General features: G+C 42.1%; 1 protein-coding gene across 2 annotated transcripts in view; it reads left to right on the top strand.

Annotated features, from left to right (window-relative positions):
• The first annotated feature begins 1,002 nt into the window (after positions 1-1,002).
• The window catches only part of SOAT1 (sterol O-acyltransferase 1), a 56,490-nt gene continuing 40,061 nt past the window's right edge, over positions 1,003-17,431 (top strand). Inside the window, exons 1-2 of one of the 2 annotated variants that reach the window (XM_016141186.2) lie at positions 1,003-1,191; positions 11,731-11,853. In XM_016141186.2, the coding sequence (XP_015996672.1) occupies positions 11,739-11,853 (115 nt within the window). In that variant the 5' untranslated portion in view covers positions 1,003-1,191; positions 11,731-11,738. Of the gene's footprint in view, positions 1,192-11,730; positions 11,877-17,431 lie in introns of those variants that run through there. The other variant, XM_016141187.2, reaches the window with a different exon arrangement.

Below are 17,431 nucleotides of genomic sequence, written 5' to 3'. Positions count from 1 at the left end.
CTCCCCCGACCACACTTTTGTTTTCTTCTCTGCACTTAATCGCTGCCTGTAATTATCTTATTGTTTCCTTATTTGTCTTCTCCACTAGAAACATAAGCTTCTCTAAAGTGCAGGGGCTTCTTCTGTTGTATTCACTGCTGTATCTCTAGCACCAATAACAAAATACAATCGATATTTTTTGAACGAATAAATAAAACAAAGGAAAAGACGACAGTCTTCTTGGTATATACGTAAGGTGGCCAGCAGAGTCGCAACGAAAATGAGTCCCTTGTTCATATTGCTCTTAACTACTGGGAGGGGAGAGGTAAAGCACAGAAGCCATTGGGATCTACCAGGTCCCATTGTGATTCACTTGGCGGAGCGACCGGCAATCACACGGTTCTCAGAACAGGCGGACTGAGTAGGTTGCCACTGACCGCCAGGGCTGAATTCCAGTGACTTCCTGGGGTGGCCAGGGTACTTGCTCATCCTCTTTGTGAAAAGGTCCACGGGGAGTAGTCAGTACAGGTAAACCTGATCCATTTGTTCAGGGCGGCCAAGAGGCGGATGGGCGGCCTTCTCGGCCTGTCTGGAGTGGGGTCCCGGTGGTTGGGCTAGGTCAGCTTGTACCGGTTTGCAGGCTGCGAACGTGAACCTTCAGTCTCTGTGGCCCTCATTCCCCTTTCGCCTACCTTTGCTCTAAATCCACCCACACCGTGGCCTTCGTAAAACCCAGGCGATTAATTGTTCTAGCTAATCTATGTCCGAAATCTTTCTGCATCATCATCTTTCTTTGATCATGAAGTTCTCTTTTTAATTGGGGCAGCAGTGGAAAGCAAGCTGCCGCGACAGGTGTCACGACCCGCTGGTGCGGCGCGTCCCTCGCCCGGCCGCGCAGCCAGGTGGGGGCTCCCGTACCGCGTCCTAGCGCGCCCGGGAAGGGGCGGGGTGGCCGCGGGCGGTGGGCGGAGCCTGGTGGCCTCCGGGGCCACCAATGAAAGCCGGAGCGGGCGCGGGCCGTGCGCGTGACGCTGCGTAGCGGGCCTTGAGGCTGGGGGCGGAGGGGCCCGGGAGCCCGGCGCTTTATCTGCGTCTGCCGGCCTTGGGCCCCTGCGGAGCCTTCGGGAGCTGACCCTCCTGCCGGCCTCACGGCGACGCCTTCCCGGCTGTGCCCTCCCTGCCGAGGTCCCCGCTGCCGGGCTCGGGCCCCAGGTAATACCCATGCCCCCGATCCCCTCCTCACTTCCCGTCTGGGTCCACCCGCCGCAGCCGGAGAGGAAGGGGATAAGAGGTGGCGGTTGCGACTCCGGCCTGGCGGGTCTGGCCTTGTGCTGGGCTGGGGGACGGAGGAGGCGGCCCGGAGCCGCGGGGAGGGGGAGGCTCTGCGGGTCCTGGGGAGTTTGGGGGATGGAGAGGGCGGGAAAGTTACCATGGGGCGCCGGGACGGTGCAGCCTTTTAAACCCGGGTTGGAGGTCGGTTCGGTGTCCCCCACATCCTGTGGCATCAGGGAGAGAAGAAAGTTATGAGTTAGGAGACTTTTATTCCTTAAAAAGCAAAACCAAAAACTCACTCAGGAAGTCAGCTTCTAATTAATTTAGGGGGGAAAAAAACGTGCGAAGGGAAGAATGGCACTTCAAGACGTTGAAATCTGCTTGCCTGGGCACCAGAGCCTTTAATCAAGCTCATATTTTATTTTTAAATATTAGAATGGAATTAAGTTTCTATTCTTAAGTGTCAATAGCCATGCAGTCAAAATGACGTGTATATTTAAAAGTTATTTGTAAGGGAGGAACAGTTATAAACTCTAGTCTTCATACTTATATATAGATTAAATTCATTGGTCACATCTTAATATGTAAATGGTTGCCCACTGTTTAAACTTTTTTTTTCCAGAGTACTTGCCTTTTTCTTGATGTAGAAGTGTTTTTTTTTTTTTTTCTTTAAGTCAAATGGTATGGATTAAACACTTCGTGTGTTGTATAGGTGTGAGAATGGATTTTGGAAGGCTCTCTGATGCATTCAAGGGTAATCATTTTAAAACGTCCGGATCTCAAAGGATCATGTGCTTAAAACTCTCAAAGATTCACCTTCTCTTAGGAGAAAGATCAAAGTACTGCAGCCACTCTTTTTCCGGTTTATTTTGGGCCACTTTCCTTGTGGCTTTCCGGGCTCAAGCCACACTGGTTTTATTTTTGTTTTAGGAAGGCTTTTTTTTTTTTTTTTTTTTTACTATCTCTTGGCCTTTAAGGGTCTCCTCCACCTCTTAGGCGCTATTCTCTCCCTTCAACTCTTAAGCATTCCTCAATCTTCAGCCCAAATATCACTTCTTCAGGAAGCCCATCCTGTCCGAGTTAAACCCTTCCAGCACTCTTCCTTAGCAGTAGTTAATCATCCATTGTAAGGAGTTGTTCTAATTACTTCTGTTTTTATTGTTTCCTCTATTGGCATGTAGATTTCATGAAGACTGAGTGAGTCCCTGTTCATCTATGTCTTAATTCTCAAGAGACTGGACCAGCACCTGGCACAATGAAAGAATGAATGAGGGAACAGAAGAAGGGACTTTTGAATGGGAAATATTAACTAGAAAAGAGTAATACTTTACTTTGGGAAGGAAATGGAAAAGTTTTAAATTTATTTTTAGAATTTATCGCACAGGATAAATGAGTATAGTGACCCCATAGATGTAAACAGAGAATTTGTTTATTTTTGCTAATTGACTCGATGACCTAATTCTTTGGTATGTAAATATTGTAGGGCTGTATCAGGGCACCCCTTTAGAAGGAAGAGGGAGTAATTTTGTTTTGGATTGTAAATTTATTTGCAATTGTTAATTTCCCCGCACTGAACCTGTGAATGATATAGCAAAGTTCACTGAGAGTAGGTGCTCAGTATTTATTTGTTTCATAGATTTGTAGTTTTTTTTGGGGGGGGGTTCAAAAATTTATTATAGGCAGGCTAAAGCTGACACTTCTTTCAACTTGTTCCATTTATTTCTCAAACCAATTCTTTCCGTTTTGCTTTTGTTAAACAGAAAACCACAGGCCCGAAATGGCACTGTTTGTGCTTAAAGCCCAAACCTATACCTAATACTTGATCTAATTGCAGTTTCAACCTCTTTCAGAAACATACTTTTAATCAGTTTGCCTGATAAGACCCCCGTTGGCTTCCCCTAGGGGAAGGTGACCTTGCCTGAAATAATCTACTCTTTACCTTCTTAGTCCCACCCTCTTTCTGCCTCTGAAAACCTTCTATGTTGTGTAACTCATTGGAGGCACCCTTCTACTTGCTAAGGTGGGATGCTGCCTGATTCCTGAAATCACTTAATAAAAGCCAGTTAGATCTTAAGATTAACTGGGTTGGATTTTGTCATTTAACACTTTCTTAAGGCGAGTTAGATACTATTACACTGAACGTTACAAAACCAATGCATAGCTGAGACTCTTAGGAAACAATTGTTTAATCAGCCCGTTGTATTTTTTAAGTTACCTAGTCAGCTTTATGTCACATTGGGTGTAAATGTTTCCACTGCCACTTACTTACTGGCTGTGACTTTGAACGCGTTTCTTAGCATTTCTGAATGTTTTCCATCTTTTAAAATGGAAACGTCAAATGAAATACGCGACGCGCCTCCCCTGGCACCCAGCCCCGGCTTCGTAGGCGGCCCTGCCTGCTCTCCTTGCGGCTGGACTAGTCTTATTTGATAAGCGCTTTCGCTTCTTCAACTCATTTTGCAACCCAATCCAGTGTATTTCTTTGCCCTTCTTCCCGAAGCTAACTATAGAAGTAAATTGTAGCTATTAATGTCTCCAAATTGTGAAACATGCCATGTCCCACCCTTCCTTTTCCTTTGCTTTATTTTGTTTGTCCTACAAATTCTCTGTTATTGACTATACATTACCTCTTGAATTCTCTAACTTGGTTTCAAATATTTCTTACTCCCGGTTCTCTTCTCATCTCTCCTAGGCCTTGCTTTTTGTTGTTCTTTAATTGTCTTATAATGTTAGGAAAATTACTTAACCACCTATAAAATGGGATAATAGTACCTATGTACTGCATAGGTGGTTGTGGGGATTAAACGAGCCATAGTAAGTGCTGGGTAAATGTTAGCTTTATTTCCTAGGTAACCTCTTTTCTTGATTCGTGGTCTCTCCTTGGGAGAGTTCCTTCCTGTGCTTTGGCCTTGGCTGCTGCCTGGACACTGATGAATTCTGATGAATTCCAGATCTCCATCTTCAGTCCAGGACTGACTTCTGTACCCATCTGCCTGTGGTCCCCATCACTGGGCTGACCCACATGCACATCGCATTGAGCTTATCTACTCCTTTCTCTTTTCCTTTAGTTACTTAGTTTAATGGGTACACCCTTAGCTGAGTTAGAAAACTCACCTGAGATCTATTTACAGCTGCCTTTTGGATGTAGCCAAAGTTTAAAACCTCTATCAGCTTCTCCTTTGTAAGTTAAGTTCTAGAGTCCTTAGAATCGGCCCCTAAGGGCCCTTGACCTTTTGTTCTTCCCCTTTCATATACTGTGTGCTCAGCTTTATTCCTTCTCTTTAAAATTTAACTTAAGATTTCACCTTCTTTAGGAAACTCCTTCTGATCGCTTCTAAACTCGATTTGCCACCAGGCTTGTATTCCCTTCATACTCCATGACAACTACTGTTCTGTAATACCATTAGGTGTTATAATTATGCTTTTATGTCTTTCATTCACTAGATTTTTGCTTCCCGAGGGCACACTGTTGCATCCCAGGGCCTGGCACACAGTAGACCTCAGTAAACTGTCTGCAGTAATGAATCCATCCACCGTAGTCTGCACGTGTGTGTGGCGAGCTCTTCCTCCATCCTGTCCTGATGCCTAGAAACTCCTACACCTTCTCTGAACTCTGGCTCTGATGTCGCCGCCTCCACAAGGACTTGTTTTACCTTTCTGATTCATTAGTTATCCCTTCTCTTGACACATGGTGTGTGTGTGTGTGTGTGTGTGTGTGTAAAATGTGATGAAGTAGATAGACCTCTGTGTTATTACACAATATTTATCTGACCTTATAGAAAGAGGCGCCTAATATACATTTAATTGGCACATACCTTTTAAGTGTCAGAACTTAAAAAAAAAAAAAAGGTTTGGCAGTTAGCGTTGCCTTGCCTTCTGTGTTTAAACGACCATGGCCTTATTTAGACGTGCCAAGGCCATCAAAGCATGAACTTGAGCTGAGGTCCGCTTTGATACAATGATGTATTGGGGAAACTCAAAAGAAACAAACATAACTCCTTTGATCTGACACTAAAAAACCTGTGCTTGCTCTTTTCTTAATGTCAAGTCCTACTTTCAAAGTTTTCTTTTCTTTCCTGTTATTTATAGTTATGCTTCCAGCAGTCACTATTTTTTCTTTTTTAAAAGCGGGGACAGGGTTGTTGTTAGCAGAGCGTTAAAGGAGGCACCGTACACAAAGGTCTTATCAGAGAGTGTGGAAAATAGTACGTACCTACTATGGGGACTTACAAATTGTTCTAATGATGTTTATTCTGATTATTTGAATTGTTTCCAGAGAACAGTCTCAAGCTTGAGAGGTTTGCCAATGGAGTAGAGGTCATGGCGTTTGCCAGCAAATGGTTTTTCAGTCTCTCAGACAACCCGAGTTTAGAATTGGGTCCCAAATACCAGATGTTGATGAGAAGTCTTAGGCTCTAGAACAGATCGTTTTTATGTTATATACATACAACTTAAATCCCAAGTTAGGTAAATGTCCTCATTAACTTTCATATTTATCTTTTAATATTACTGGGTAAAGTTAGAAAGAAAAGCACGTCTCAGTTCCAACTCTCGCTCTAGCCCGTTAATGATTATGTTCATGAACATGTGAAGGCCAGTTGTTTTATTTCCTTAATGTATGTGAAAATGCTCGGTGACTATTAATCCATTCAACGGACGTATATTAAGTGCAGACTGTATTCCAGGCACAGTTTTAGACACTCGGAGAAAATGGCGATCAAGACGAAATTCTGCTTTTCGTGGGGCGTACAGTCTCATCAGGTAGATAAACAATGAACATTATAATGAGTTTGGCAATAAGTGCTTTGAAGGAAAATAAAGCAGGGCAGGGAATAAGAATGACCGGCGTGAGAGTGTTTGTTTTAGTTTGGGTGGATGGGGGACATTTGAGCAGAGAACGTGAATGAAGGGAAGGAACTCTGGGACCATGTTCCAGACGGAAGAACTAGCTAGCAAAGAATTTCAAGTGGGAATGAGTCGGCTTGTTCTAGAGCTAGCAAAAGGCCAAAGTAACTAGAGTACTAGTGAGAGGATTATAGTAGGAAGCTGAGGGTGCCAGGGGGAGGGCGGGGAGGGGAGGAGAGGAGAGGGGAGGGGAGGGGAGTGGCGGATCTTAGGGGATTTACTAGACAATGGTGAGGACTTAGAACGAAATCTAGTATTTGAAGGGTTTTGAGCCGGAGAGGGACTTACTCTGACTTACCTTTTAAAGAGATTACTGAGTTCTGTGTTAAAAAATAGACCTGAAGGGAGAAAACAAAGAGTCCAGTTAAAAGGTGAGTCCAGTCAGGTGACAGACAGGTGGCTTGCACTGTGGCGAAGGCGGGGGATGTGGTAAGAGGCGAGAACTGGACGTGTACTTTGAAGGCGGATTACAGTGGACTTGCTGTTAAACCGGGGAAGGGAAAGTAAAGAATCAAGGATGACTCCTAGTTATTTTAAAAATCTGGGCAAAGAGCGACTGTTAGTCCCGTTAACCGAAATAGGGGAGACAATGAGAAAGAACGGAACCGGAGAGGACATCAGAAGTTCAGTTTGGGTCGCGTTAAGTTTGAGAGGCACATAGGACATCTACATGAAGGTATCCCGTGGGCTCGTGGACGTGAGCCTGCAGCGCTGGGCCGTGTGGGCCTGGTGTAGAGAGGAGGGCATCAAAGTCAGTGAACTGTCCGAGTAAGCGAGCTGGTGGCGTTCGGAGGACTAGGTGCTGGAATCAGAATTCTGGGCATGGCGCAGTTGTTGGTGATAGTGAATTCTAGGGAAAGGTGCACCTGGGACATAAGGATGACTTGCTGGAGACGGGAGAAGTCAAGGAGATCAGAGGCCAGTGCGTGGGCTGGATCTTTTTACAAGATGTTGAAGCGAAAGGTGTTCACTCCCCAGCACAAAAGGGAGTGACCAGGAAGACAGTACTACTACTTGCAACTCATCAGTTGTGATAATCTGGCTCCACAGGGGATTTAAGGGAGGGAGGGAGGGTCAGTGACCAGTGAGTAATGGGAAACAAATCCCCTTCCAGGTCCTGTTTAACCGGAAAGCTAGGAAATGCTGGCACACCTCACCCATGAGGGCCTAGGTCCACAGTAGCACTTAGAAACACTTAGCATCATTCACAGTTTGAGTTTTCGACTTTGCAACAGCTAACGTAGTAGTTTGCCTAGCTCGTGTCTAGACTGATAAGGGGAGTGGATTCGATCCTGTTTTAGTTGAGGGCTCAACAAGTTCAGCAGTCTTTCATCTCTCCGCTGGACGATTGCGGCCGGCCGCTGACTGCCCCCTCGCCCGGGCCCTTGCCCTCGTGGTGGTATGCTTGCCACGCAGAGGCCAGAACGGTCCACCTGTCCAGAGAAAGCGGCGGAGCTGTGTGTCCCCGTGTTTTGCCTGTGTTTTCTGCAGTAACAGCCGTATACGTTTAGCTGACATGATGGTGGGAGGAGCTCAACTCAGACATCACCGTGTAAATTTAGGATTTACATAGTCTGAGGATTTGGTCAGAATTGAGGCGAGCCCTTTTAAGTAATAGTTATTCTTCCAGACAATAATAAAATCTGTCAACGTTGTCTTAGAAACCGCAGGGTGTGTGAGCTGTATTTCAGGAAGTATGGCACTTTATTTACCCTCTTCTAGTACATAAAAGCCAACACAAATAAAGTTTGTGGCTGATGTGGCTTAATGTTTGACTATCATTTAGCATACAGATATGTAGGTATTAGATATCTTAATTTTTAAAACTTGCTTGTTAATAAAATGCTGGCACTTTAGTGTATATTATCTCAGTGTTTTTATGACAATTAACTGCAGTGGAATGTATCTTCATTTTTTAGATGAAGAAACAGATCCAGAGAGATGGGAGGATTTACCCAAGGACATAATGATATGACAGAGCCAGATGTGATACTAATTCCTATGTTGATACTAAATCCTGTGCTTTTTCCCCCCATTGTAACTGTTCTTACTTCCTGCTAGTAGAGGAAATTGAGGCCAATGATATTAGCATAGACTATGATATAAAATTTTAGTTATGACGTTACTGTTGTCTTCTTTAGCTTACTTCTGAAATAAGTAGATTAAATTATGGCAGTGTAATTGTGCAAACTCAGTACCTGTGTTTTAACTCTGAAAATAAGGCTTTGTCGTCTAGACTAGCTTGATGGTCTCTAATCTCATCACCAAGGACTCCTTGAATTTTTTCGTTTTTTTGCAGGGTACCCAGGCTTAACATTTTTATTTTTATTTGTGCTTATTAAACTTTTTTACTTGTCAAACTTGGTTTACTAAGTAGTCTTTTGCCTCTTAATTTAGCACTTGTAATCAGGATGAGATCACCGATTTCTCACTGAGTTGATACAGTGTCAGCCAAAAGCAAAGTAACACTGGTTTTGTTAGCTGGTATTGTTTGCTTTATGTGATTAATGTATAATTGTTTCTTTCAACCATTGAAATATTTGAAGTAGTTTTTGTAGTAACCTTAGGAGTCTCGGGGATGATTGTTGCTGACGTCGTTGTTGAGTAGGACATAGAAAGCTGTTAACAGTAAAGATGATGCTCACTGGCTTCCCCACCCCCCTTCCGCATGTATTTTCTTGCTTCTCTAAGTTTAGAACATTGTGTCCTGTTACTTAGAATAATGGTTTGTGGTTTGTCTCTGCTAACGCATGCCTATCATGCTCCAGGGACACTCCTCGCCCCAAACTCACACATACACTAGATTTTGGGAAAAATCTACAGAGACAAAGCCACGTAGGCCCTGTCTTTGAGAAGCTTGTGCTAGTGTAAGATGCAGATAGTATTGTTCTCTGAGTATAGTAGTAAGCGCGATAGGATGCATAGGCTACGGTGGGACCGCAGAGGAAATGTGTGATGAGAGATGGTGGTCAAAGAAACCCTCGCGGAGGTCAGCGAGTCAGGATGAGTCAGGCAATCTGGGCAGTCAGGGTAGGCTGCGGAATCTGGTCGTTCTGGTTTTGAATCCCAGTTCATAGCCTTTGGAGGATCATATGACAGGGGGCGAGTTAAATCACCTCCCTAAACTATATTTTCCTCATTTGTAAAATGAAGAGAACACCCACTTCTAAGTTCGTAAAGATATAAGAAGATGTAAAGGATTTAGCAGCACACTGCCTTATGTAATGACTTAATAGTTGCTCATTAAATCAAAGCTGCTGCTCTGACTCTGATCCGAAGGGCGAGCAGGGTTACTGGACGGAGAAAGGGCTGGAGAGAGCGGACTGTCTCGAGGCAGGAAAGAGTCAATGGGAAGGAGTGGGGAGCAAAGATGGTATTTGGGGGAATAAACTAATAGTACTTACCTTAAAGATTATGTTGAAATTAAAATACATAATACATAGAAAGCACACAAGCACCCAAAAGTAGAGTCCCTATTTTTAATCCAGATTATCTCCTGTATAATTCCTTCTTTTTAAAACACCTTGTTTTTTTTTGTTTGTTTTTGCTTTTCTTTGTTGTTGTTGTTGCATTTTTGTATTTCTCTCTTTGTCTTCCCTGATGTCTGCTTCTTGACCTCTCCCTGTGAGGGCAGCCCTCAGAGTTCAGTTGTCAGGTTTCACTTCTCTTTATCAGTTGCCCTAAGAAGAATATTTTTTAGATTCTTCTTAATTGGATCTTATTGGTCACCTAAAATTTCTACTTGATATATTTATCTACTCCTCTGTAATTGTTTTATTTGTTCAGTTTCGAAAAAAATTAGAAGGGAACCGATCTGTAGCTTTGTCAGATTTTTACTTTGCCAACTAGTGATAATTAAGAAAACAATCAAACTCACCATATACTGTAGAAATTTTAACCTAAAAGTTTAGAAAGACCTTAATCTTAGAACTTAATATTATGTCGCTTTAACAATAATGTAGAGATTACGTCATTATTTTTCTTTTTGCTTCAGACTAATGAAAATGTCACACATAGTTAAAACACTGCTTGGGAGTAAACCTTTGGAGTTCTGTCTTGCCATTGACCTGCCCCAAATTTGACTTTGATTATATTTCTCTGCTTACAACGGCTCGCCACTGCCTAGCTGAAAAAATACAAAAATCCTAATTTCTTAGGACTTTACAGTTCACCTCTAGCTCTCTTTTCTAGTTTTTTTTTTTTCCCCCCAACCCCCATCACGTGTCTCTGTTACCCACTTAAAAAAAAATTCAGGTAATTAGTAGCGTTTGTACTTTGGATCAGACACGGGTTCGGATCTGTCTCGGTCATAAGCTGTGTGGTCTTGGGCGAGTTACTGTAAAGGGGAGGCATCCTCCAGCCGAGCCGGTGCTCTCGGCGAGGCCCCAGTGTCATGCGAGCTAGCCCGACTCTTAGCAAACAGCTGGGTCTTCTGGGTGTTCTGCTAGTGAACACCAACGGTCTCACCGGCCACCAGCGCAGGACAAGGCCATTCTGTGGGCAGGGTGGACCAAGACATAATCTGAACACAGACAAAACATGAACGTTGTCCAAGCCACAGAGTTCGAAGCATCCCTCTCCCCAGGCCAACGAGAACGATGGTTGCCGTTTTACCAGTTCCGGCTCAAGCCTCCCTCCCATCAGCCGCCCTGTAGACATTTGTTAATATACTGGCCCAGTCATGGGCTTGTCCCTGCTTACTGACACCCCCTACACCAGAGGGAACCTCTGCTGCTTTGGGTTCTCCCCCGAGATCACCTAGCCGAATCCCAAACCTCAAGTAAGTCATTTCTAATACTCTTTCACTGAGACACCCCACAAGTGTCTGTCCGTGTGAGTCCCCGATTAACCCAGTTTGTTCAGCTCCCGGGCAGCTCCTGGGAGGCGGGTGGAGGGCACTGACAGAAGCTACTCTGAGCCTTGTTTTTTCTCATATGTGAACCAGAAGTAATAACTTCTTTCTGCGGGGTTGTCATGGAGATGAGATGCGAAAATCATGAAGCACAGTCCTTGCACTTAGTAGATGCTCAACTTGTCCTCTCGTAAAGTAGTCTGATCAGTTTTGGTCCCCTGAAACAGGGCTTGCGAAGACCTTGTTTTAACCCTTTCTCACTCACGGGCTCTGTTCTCGGGCTTCAAGACTATCCAAATACTGTCTTTTTTTGGTAAAACCTTTACATGTCTTAAGCCTCTCTGTTTCTGAACTTCAGATATTTATTGTTTTTGTCATTGGCTTGATATTCATCATAGCCTACCTTGTGGCATCTTCGTACATACGTTTTGTTATTGAATTCTTAATTTTTCGTATACTTATGCCTTGTTTGTTCAACTAAATTGTCCTTTAAGAATGGGGCCTATGTTTAAATAAGGGCTTCAGAAGCCAGCCAGTTACTTTATAGGGAACCATTTCTTCAAATTTGTTGTTATCTTGTACTCAGAAAATGCTTGAACACGATTAAAATAAAACAGAAGGAAGCGACTATATCATCATTTTTCACCTCCGTTAAATATGGTGATATTGTGAAACTTGCCTAAACCGGATACTTAGTGTAAAGCTTTTTACATCTTTCCTAGAACACACAATGGTGGTTAAAGAGATGTCTCTAAGAAATCGGCTGTCGAAGTCCAGCGAAAATCCTGAAGAGAAGGAAGATGGGGGAAGCCCTACGAAGGAGCCCCGGGACTCGCCTAGTGACGGTGAGACTTTCCACTTTTGTGAGGTGAATGAATGAAATAGAGAACAGATTCAGCATTCTGGAAGAGGGATTGCCATCTCTTTAGCTCTATTTTAAGTGGATATGTTGGTAAGCATTGTAGAGACACAGAAGGGAAAAATGTATCGATAAAGAGACTAGAAAAGAACGCTTCGGTTTAGGTGTCAGTGACGGCCACCTTCGATACTGCTGGCGACACTGGCGCTCATTGCATAGAGATGAGCTATATTGTGTAAGCAAAGTTTGCAATGTGTCTTTTAATTTAGGGTTGTTATTACACAGGAGTTTTCTATATCTGGTAATGAAGAAATCAGCAAATAAGCCCTTTCTTTTTAATTCAGTGAACATCTGGTGGGTGTCTACTATGTTTTAGACACCGTTCATCCATGTATTCATTCCTTCAATCACCTAACCTACCAATAATTATTGACGCCCTGATAGGTGCCTGATGGGTGCTGAGGCTTTCAGCAGTGATCAATGCAGACGTGTTTGGCCCCACAGGGCCCCAGGCTAAGTGAATGAGGAACACTCTCTCCTTAATTAAAATAATTAGATTACAAATCAGTGCTATTAATTACTCTCTTAGTAGATGTAACGAGCATGATAAGAGTAATAAATAGTCTACCTAACCTGGTTCAGTACCAGGCTATAAATCTTGGGGGAGAGAGAGCTTAGGGAGTTTTGTACTTACAGCAAAGTCTTTACTGTGCGACTACAAAGGCGAGTATGACATAGTACTGATTGTTAAGGTCAAGGTTTATGCTGAAGGTTGACAGACCTGTAAACACTACTCTAGCTGATGTCATTCTTGCATCCGGGTGTTTATTTTTGCAGTGACATTTGTATAGGTTTCATTTCAATGAGGATTTGGTATTTGAGGCCCATTTGGTTAACAAATGGGGTGGAACGTTCCAGTTGTCTGGCATCCTGAGACTTCTTAAAGAAATATTCTTCTGCTTTGACTACTTAAATTTAATTGTAAATATCAGTAGCCAGATCCCACAAGGAACGTAAATGTTTCTATATAAGTTTATAGATTAGGTATTTATGAAACATTTATATTGCATATGGGCTAGTTTTAGTGTGATAGAAATGTGAGGCAACATTGGGTAGAAACATTCGCCTTCCATGATTTAGGGATTGTGTGATAATCCATTTTGTCAGTCTTGGAGACAGAAAAATTACTTTTTATTGGAACTTTTTGTCACCAGATATGATTTTCTCTTAATGTCCCAATTTTTTTTAAAAAAGCAATTAAATTACTCTAATTTCTCTATATTTTCAGTATCCCATATTGTCTTGGTTCATTAAGTTTTAATCATTTCAGGGTTTAGTGCAGCTATTAAAATTTGAATTTTTAAGCTTTAGTCAAGAAGTATGACCTCCTCCTTGGTTTAAAGTTAGTAATGCTGAACCGAAAAGAGAATGTGTTTCTCCACTTAAATATCTGTTCACTTTGGGGAATAAGCATGGGTAAAATGTGGCCTTTGGGCCACGACAGTTTGCGTGGCCCACCAGCGAGGACCAAGGACATTTGCACCCTGTGGTACTTTATTAGAAATGTTCCACCTTACGTTTATCGAGTAAATTTTCATTTTAATGACATTCCCAGGTGATTCATATGTGGGTCTTAGTGGCAGTTTTCATTTGGGGTGTGTATTTCTCAGAGAAACAGAACCAATAGGATATATGTAAATATATAGAAAGGTTTATTATGAGGGCTTGGCTCAGATAGAAGCCAGAGAAGAAGCCCCACAATCTGCAAACTTGAGGCCTGGGGGGTGGGAGGGGGGGACGGAGGGAGGGGGCGCATGGCGGAGTTCCAGTCTAACCCTCAAAGCCGAAATCCTGAGAATCAGGGCTGATGGTGTAAATTCCATCAAGGGGATTTACAGGGAGCTTTAGTGAAAAGGGGGTGTTATTGTCCCCAGGGCAATTCAAACAAGGGAGCTTATTTGTCCTTCCTCCACTTTTGTTTTATTCTGGTCCTCCGGTATTACAGAGGGTGGGCTTCACTCATTCTACTGATTCAGATGCTTATTTCTCTAGAAACACCCTCACAGACATGCCCAGAAATAACGTCCTACCAGCCGTCCTGGCTTCCCTTAGCCCCTTCAAGTTGACACACAAAGTTAACCGTCAAAGAGGATGCATAAGAATCATCTGTCGAATGAAAAGAAAGAATCCAACAAACAAAAACAGCTCCTTGGACCCCGTTATAGATCTATGAATCAGAATCTCAGGGAAGGGTCCAGAATTGTTTAGAGTTTGGAAGAGCTTGCTGGACAATACCGATTGGCATTGCCAGCTAAGAACCACTGGTACCGAGAACTCTGAGACTCAGCTGGAACTACCTTGCAATTTATCCCTTTGATACAGCATCAGGGGCTTTTTCATTAAACTCTGTGTGATTCTCGAATTCTTATTTTGTGATTGATAATTCCAGTAACCTATGAGTAGGATGAGTTTATGTCCTAATTTGCTCAGGTTAGTCTCAGTTTTTTTTTTTTTTTTTTTAACCAGTATCCAGTGTAGTTCTTTATAGTGTATTCCTGCATTCTCAGAAGTGTCCCAATTTGTTTAATAAATTATGTGGTCACCTAACCTTTAGGTTATTGAATTAATTGCGACTATTATAGTGACTTTATAGTATTTAAACAAAAGTATCTTTATTTTACCCAGTACCTATTCAGTGAAATACGACTATTTAGCTTTGTTATATTTCATGACATGTGTCTGAAATAATACAAGTTCTGAAGATAACCTTTTGTCTAAATTAAAAATAATTTTTAAAAGTAGTATGAGCTAATAAAAAATGTTTATTGTATGATGTACATGCAGTAAAGTGTTCAATTAATTCAAAATGTAAAGAAAAGGATAAAAAAGAAAGAAACGACTCAAAGTTCCGTCATTAAGGAATAAGTATATGTCAGAGATATTTCAATCCCACAAATAAGTAACATTTTATATAAATAGAATATTTTACATGCTGTTTAGTAACTGGGGTCTTCACCTTGTCATAAGTATTATCCCATTGTCAAGTAACACGAGTGGCACAAAGTATTTTATTTTATATAAGTCACATAATTTATTTGTTTTTCTGATGAATATTGAAGTTGTCTCTTATTTTTTTTCTGCTATAAAAAAATGAGAATGAATGTCTTTGCATAGTTGTCAGATGCCTAAAGGGGAATTACGGGGTCAAAAGATGTTATTTTAGAATATTTATATTGGTACATAGTACTTGATTGCAACATTTAACTTTACGCTTTCTAAACTTATCCTTTTGTGTTTTTGTTACTATGTCCATTTAAATTTTGAGAATCTTGTTTCTTCCTTACTACCTCTTTTTCATGACAGTGTACCTTGTCATTTCTGCTTCATCCTGATTTGCATCTTTTGTAATATGCACTGGCATGGTTCATTCTAGGAGTAAGTAGAAATGAGGATCTTGCATAACTTCACAGGAAAAGCTAAAACCTGTCTTAGCCAGACTCGGGATTAGTTCTGCCATTGGTCAGTTCTGTCTTTACCCTAAGTGTAGAAATGTGATCTAAGTAGAGATTGATCTAAGTTCTTTTTCTCCTTTTTTTCCCCTCTCTTCTTGCTCCTTTTTTTCCTTTTCCCTTCTCCACATTTGGCCTCTTCTCCTCTTCCTCGTTTCTTTCCATTCCTCTTATTTTTTTTTATTGATATTATTGACAAACCATAAGATTCACCATTTTAAGGTGTACAAGTCAGTGGTTGTCAGTATTGTTACAATGTTTTGCAACCACTTTGGGAAAATTTCCCGAGGTGTCCTAGAATCCTATTGCCTTGAGCCGGAAGAAAGAGGCCAATTAAGGGGAAGCGCAGAAGCAGAGTCTTAGGCACGGGTGGATCCCCACCCACTGTGCCCAAAGGGGATAAGGGCTCCATATGTACATAGCCTGCAGGAACACAGGTGGCTTGTAGCCAGAACTGTACATTCCAAGGCAGTAAACAACTTACTGGACCTACTTTGTGAGACCGTTCCTTTCAGGTGATGCAGGCTCACCCCTCCCTGTGTGAACTGGTGGTTGGTCACTGAGAGCAACTTGCTTAAGATGGTGCCGGTCACTCCAAGAACCAGAAACCATTGTGTCTAACAAATTATCGTTGTTGTTTAAGTATGAACATTTTTATCCCAGCCCTGGCAACTGCTTATCTTTACTTATTCATCCACTGATGGGCTTTTGGGTTGCTTGCACTTCTTGGCTGTTGTGAATAATGCTGCTGCTATGAACATAGATTATAAATATCTCTTTGAGACTCTGCTTTCTGTTCTTTTGGATATATATCCGGAAGTGTGATTTCTGGATTGTGTGATAGTTCTATTTTTAATTTTTTGAGAAATCGATTACTGTTTTCCACAGTGGCTGCACCATTTTCCACTGATGGTGCATACGGGTTCCAGTTTCACCATTTCCTCACCAATACTTGTTACTTATTTATTTTTTTTAAACAAGAGTAGCCATCCTAATGGATGTGGGGCGATACTTCTTTGTGGTTTTGATTTGCATTTCTCCAATGATTAGTGTTTTCGAACACCTTTTCATATACTTGTCGGCCATTTGTATATCTTCTTTGGGGAAATGTCTTTTTTTATGTCTTTCGGACATTTTTTTAGTTGAGTTAATTGCTTGTTGTTGTTGAGTTGTGGGAGCTTTTGAGTTGAGTTGTAGGGGTTCTCTTCTGGAAACTAACTCTTTATCAGATATATGATTTAAAAATATTATCTCCTGTAGGTTGCCTTTTTACCTCGTCGATTGTGTCCTTTGATACGTAGGTGTTTTTAAGTTTGAAATGATCCAATTGGCCTATTTTTGTTGCCTGTGTTTTTGGTGTCATATTCAGGGAATCAATGCCAAGCCCAATGTCATAAAAGTTTTCTCCTATTCTATTCTTCTTCTAGTTTTGTAGTCTTGGCTCTTACATTTAGGTCAGTAATCCGTTTTGAGTTAGTTTTTGTATCTAGTCTAAGTTAAGGTAGGGTTCAACTCCAGTCTTGTGCACGTGGCTATCCCCATCAGTGCCAAGAATACTGCTGTCCATGGTAGGCTGGAAAATGCCCCTTCCCCCAAAAGGTCCTAAAACTTGGAACCTGCAAATACTTCTTTATATGGCAAGAGAAGAGGGTAGAGGAGGATCTTTGCAGATATGATTAAGTGTAGAGTATCTTGAAATGAAAGTATCTTGAATATCCATGTGGCTCCTGAATGCAGACACATGTATAATAAGTAGAAGGCAGAGGGAGATCTGACCACACGCAGATAAGAAGATGATGTGAAGACGGAGCAGAGACAGATTTGTAGATATTGGCCCCGAGGACTGGTGTGCTATGGCCACAAGTCAGGCAGTGCCGGCAGAGACCAGAAGCTGAGTGAAGAGCAAAGACCAGATAGATCTCCTTAGAACTTCCGGAGGGTGTGTGGCCTTGCTGTGACACTTCGATTTCATCTCAGAACTGTAAGAGAATCAATTTCTGTTTTAAATCACCAAGTTTGTGGCGATTTGTAGCCATGTGGTTATAGTAGCCATAA

The sequence above is a fragment of the Rousettus aegyptiacus genome, unplaced genomic scaffold (assembly GCF_014176215.1).
Source record: "Rousettus aegyptiacus isolate mRouAeg1 unplaced genomic scaffold, mRouAeg1.p scaffold_m13_p_17, whole genome shotgun sequence".
Lineage (NCBI taxonomy): Eukaryota > Metazoa > Chordata > Mammalia > Chiroptera > Pteropodidae > Rousettus > Rousettus aegyptiacus.
This window is presented reverse-complemented; position numbering and strand designations above follow the sequence as displayed.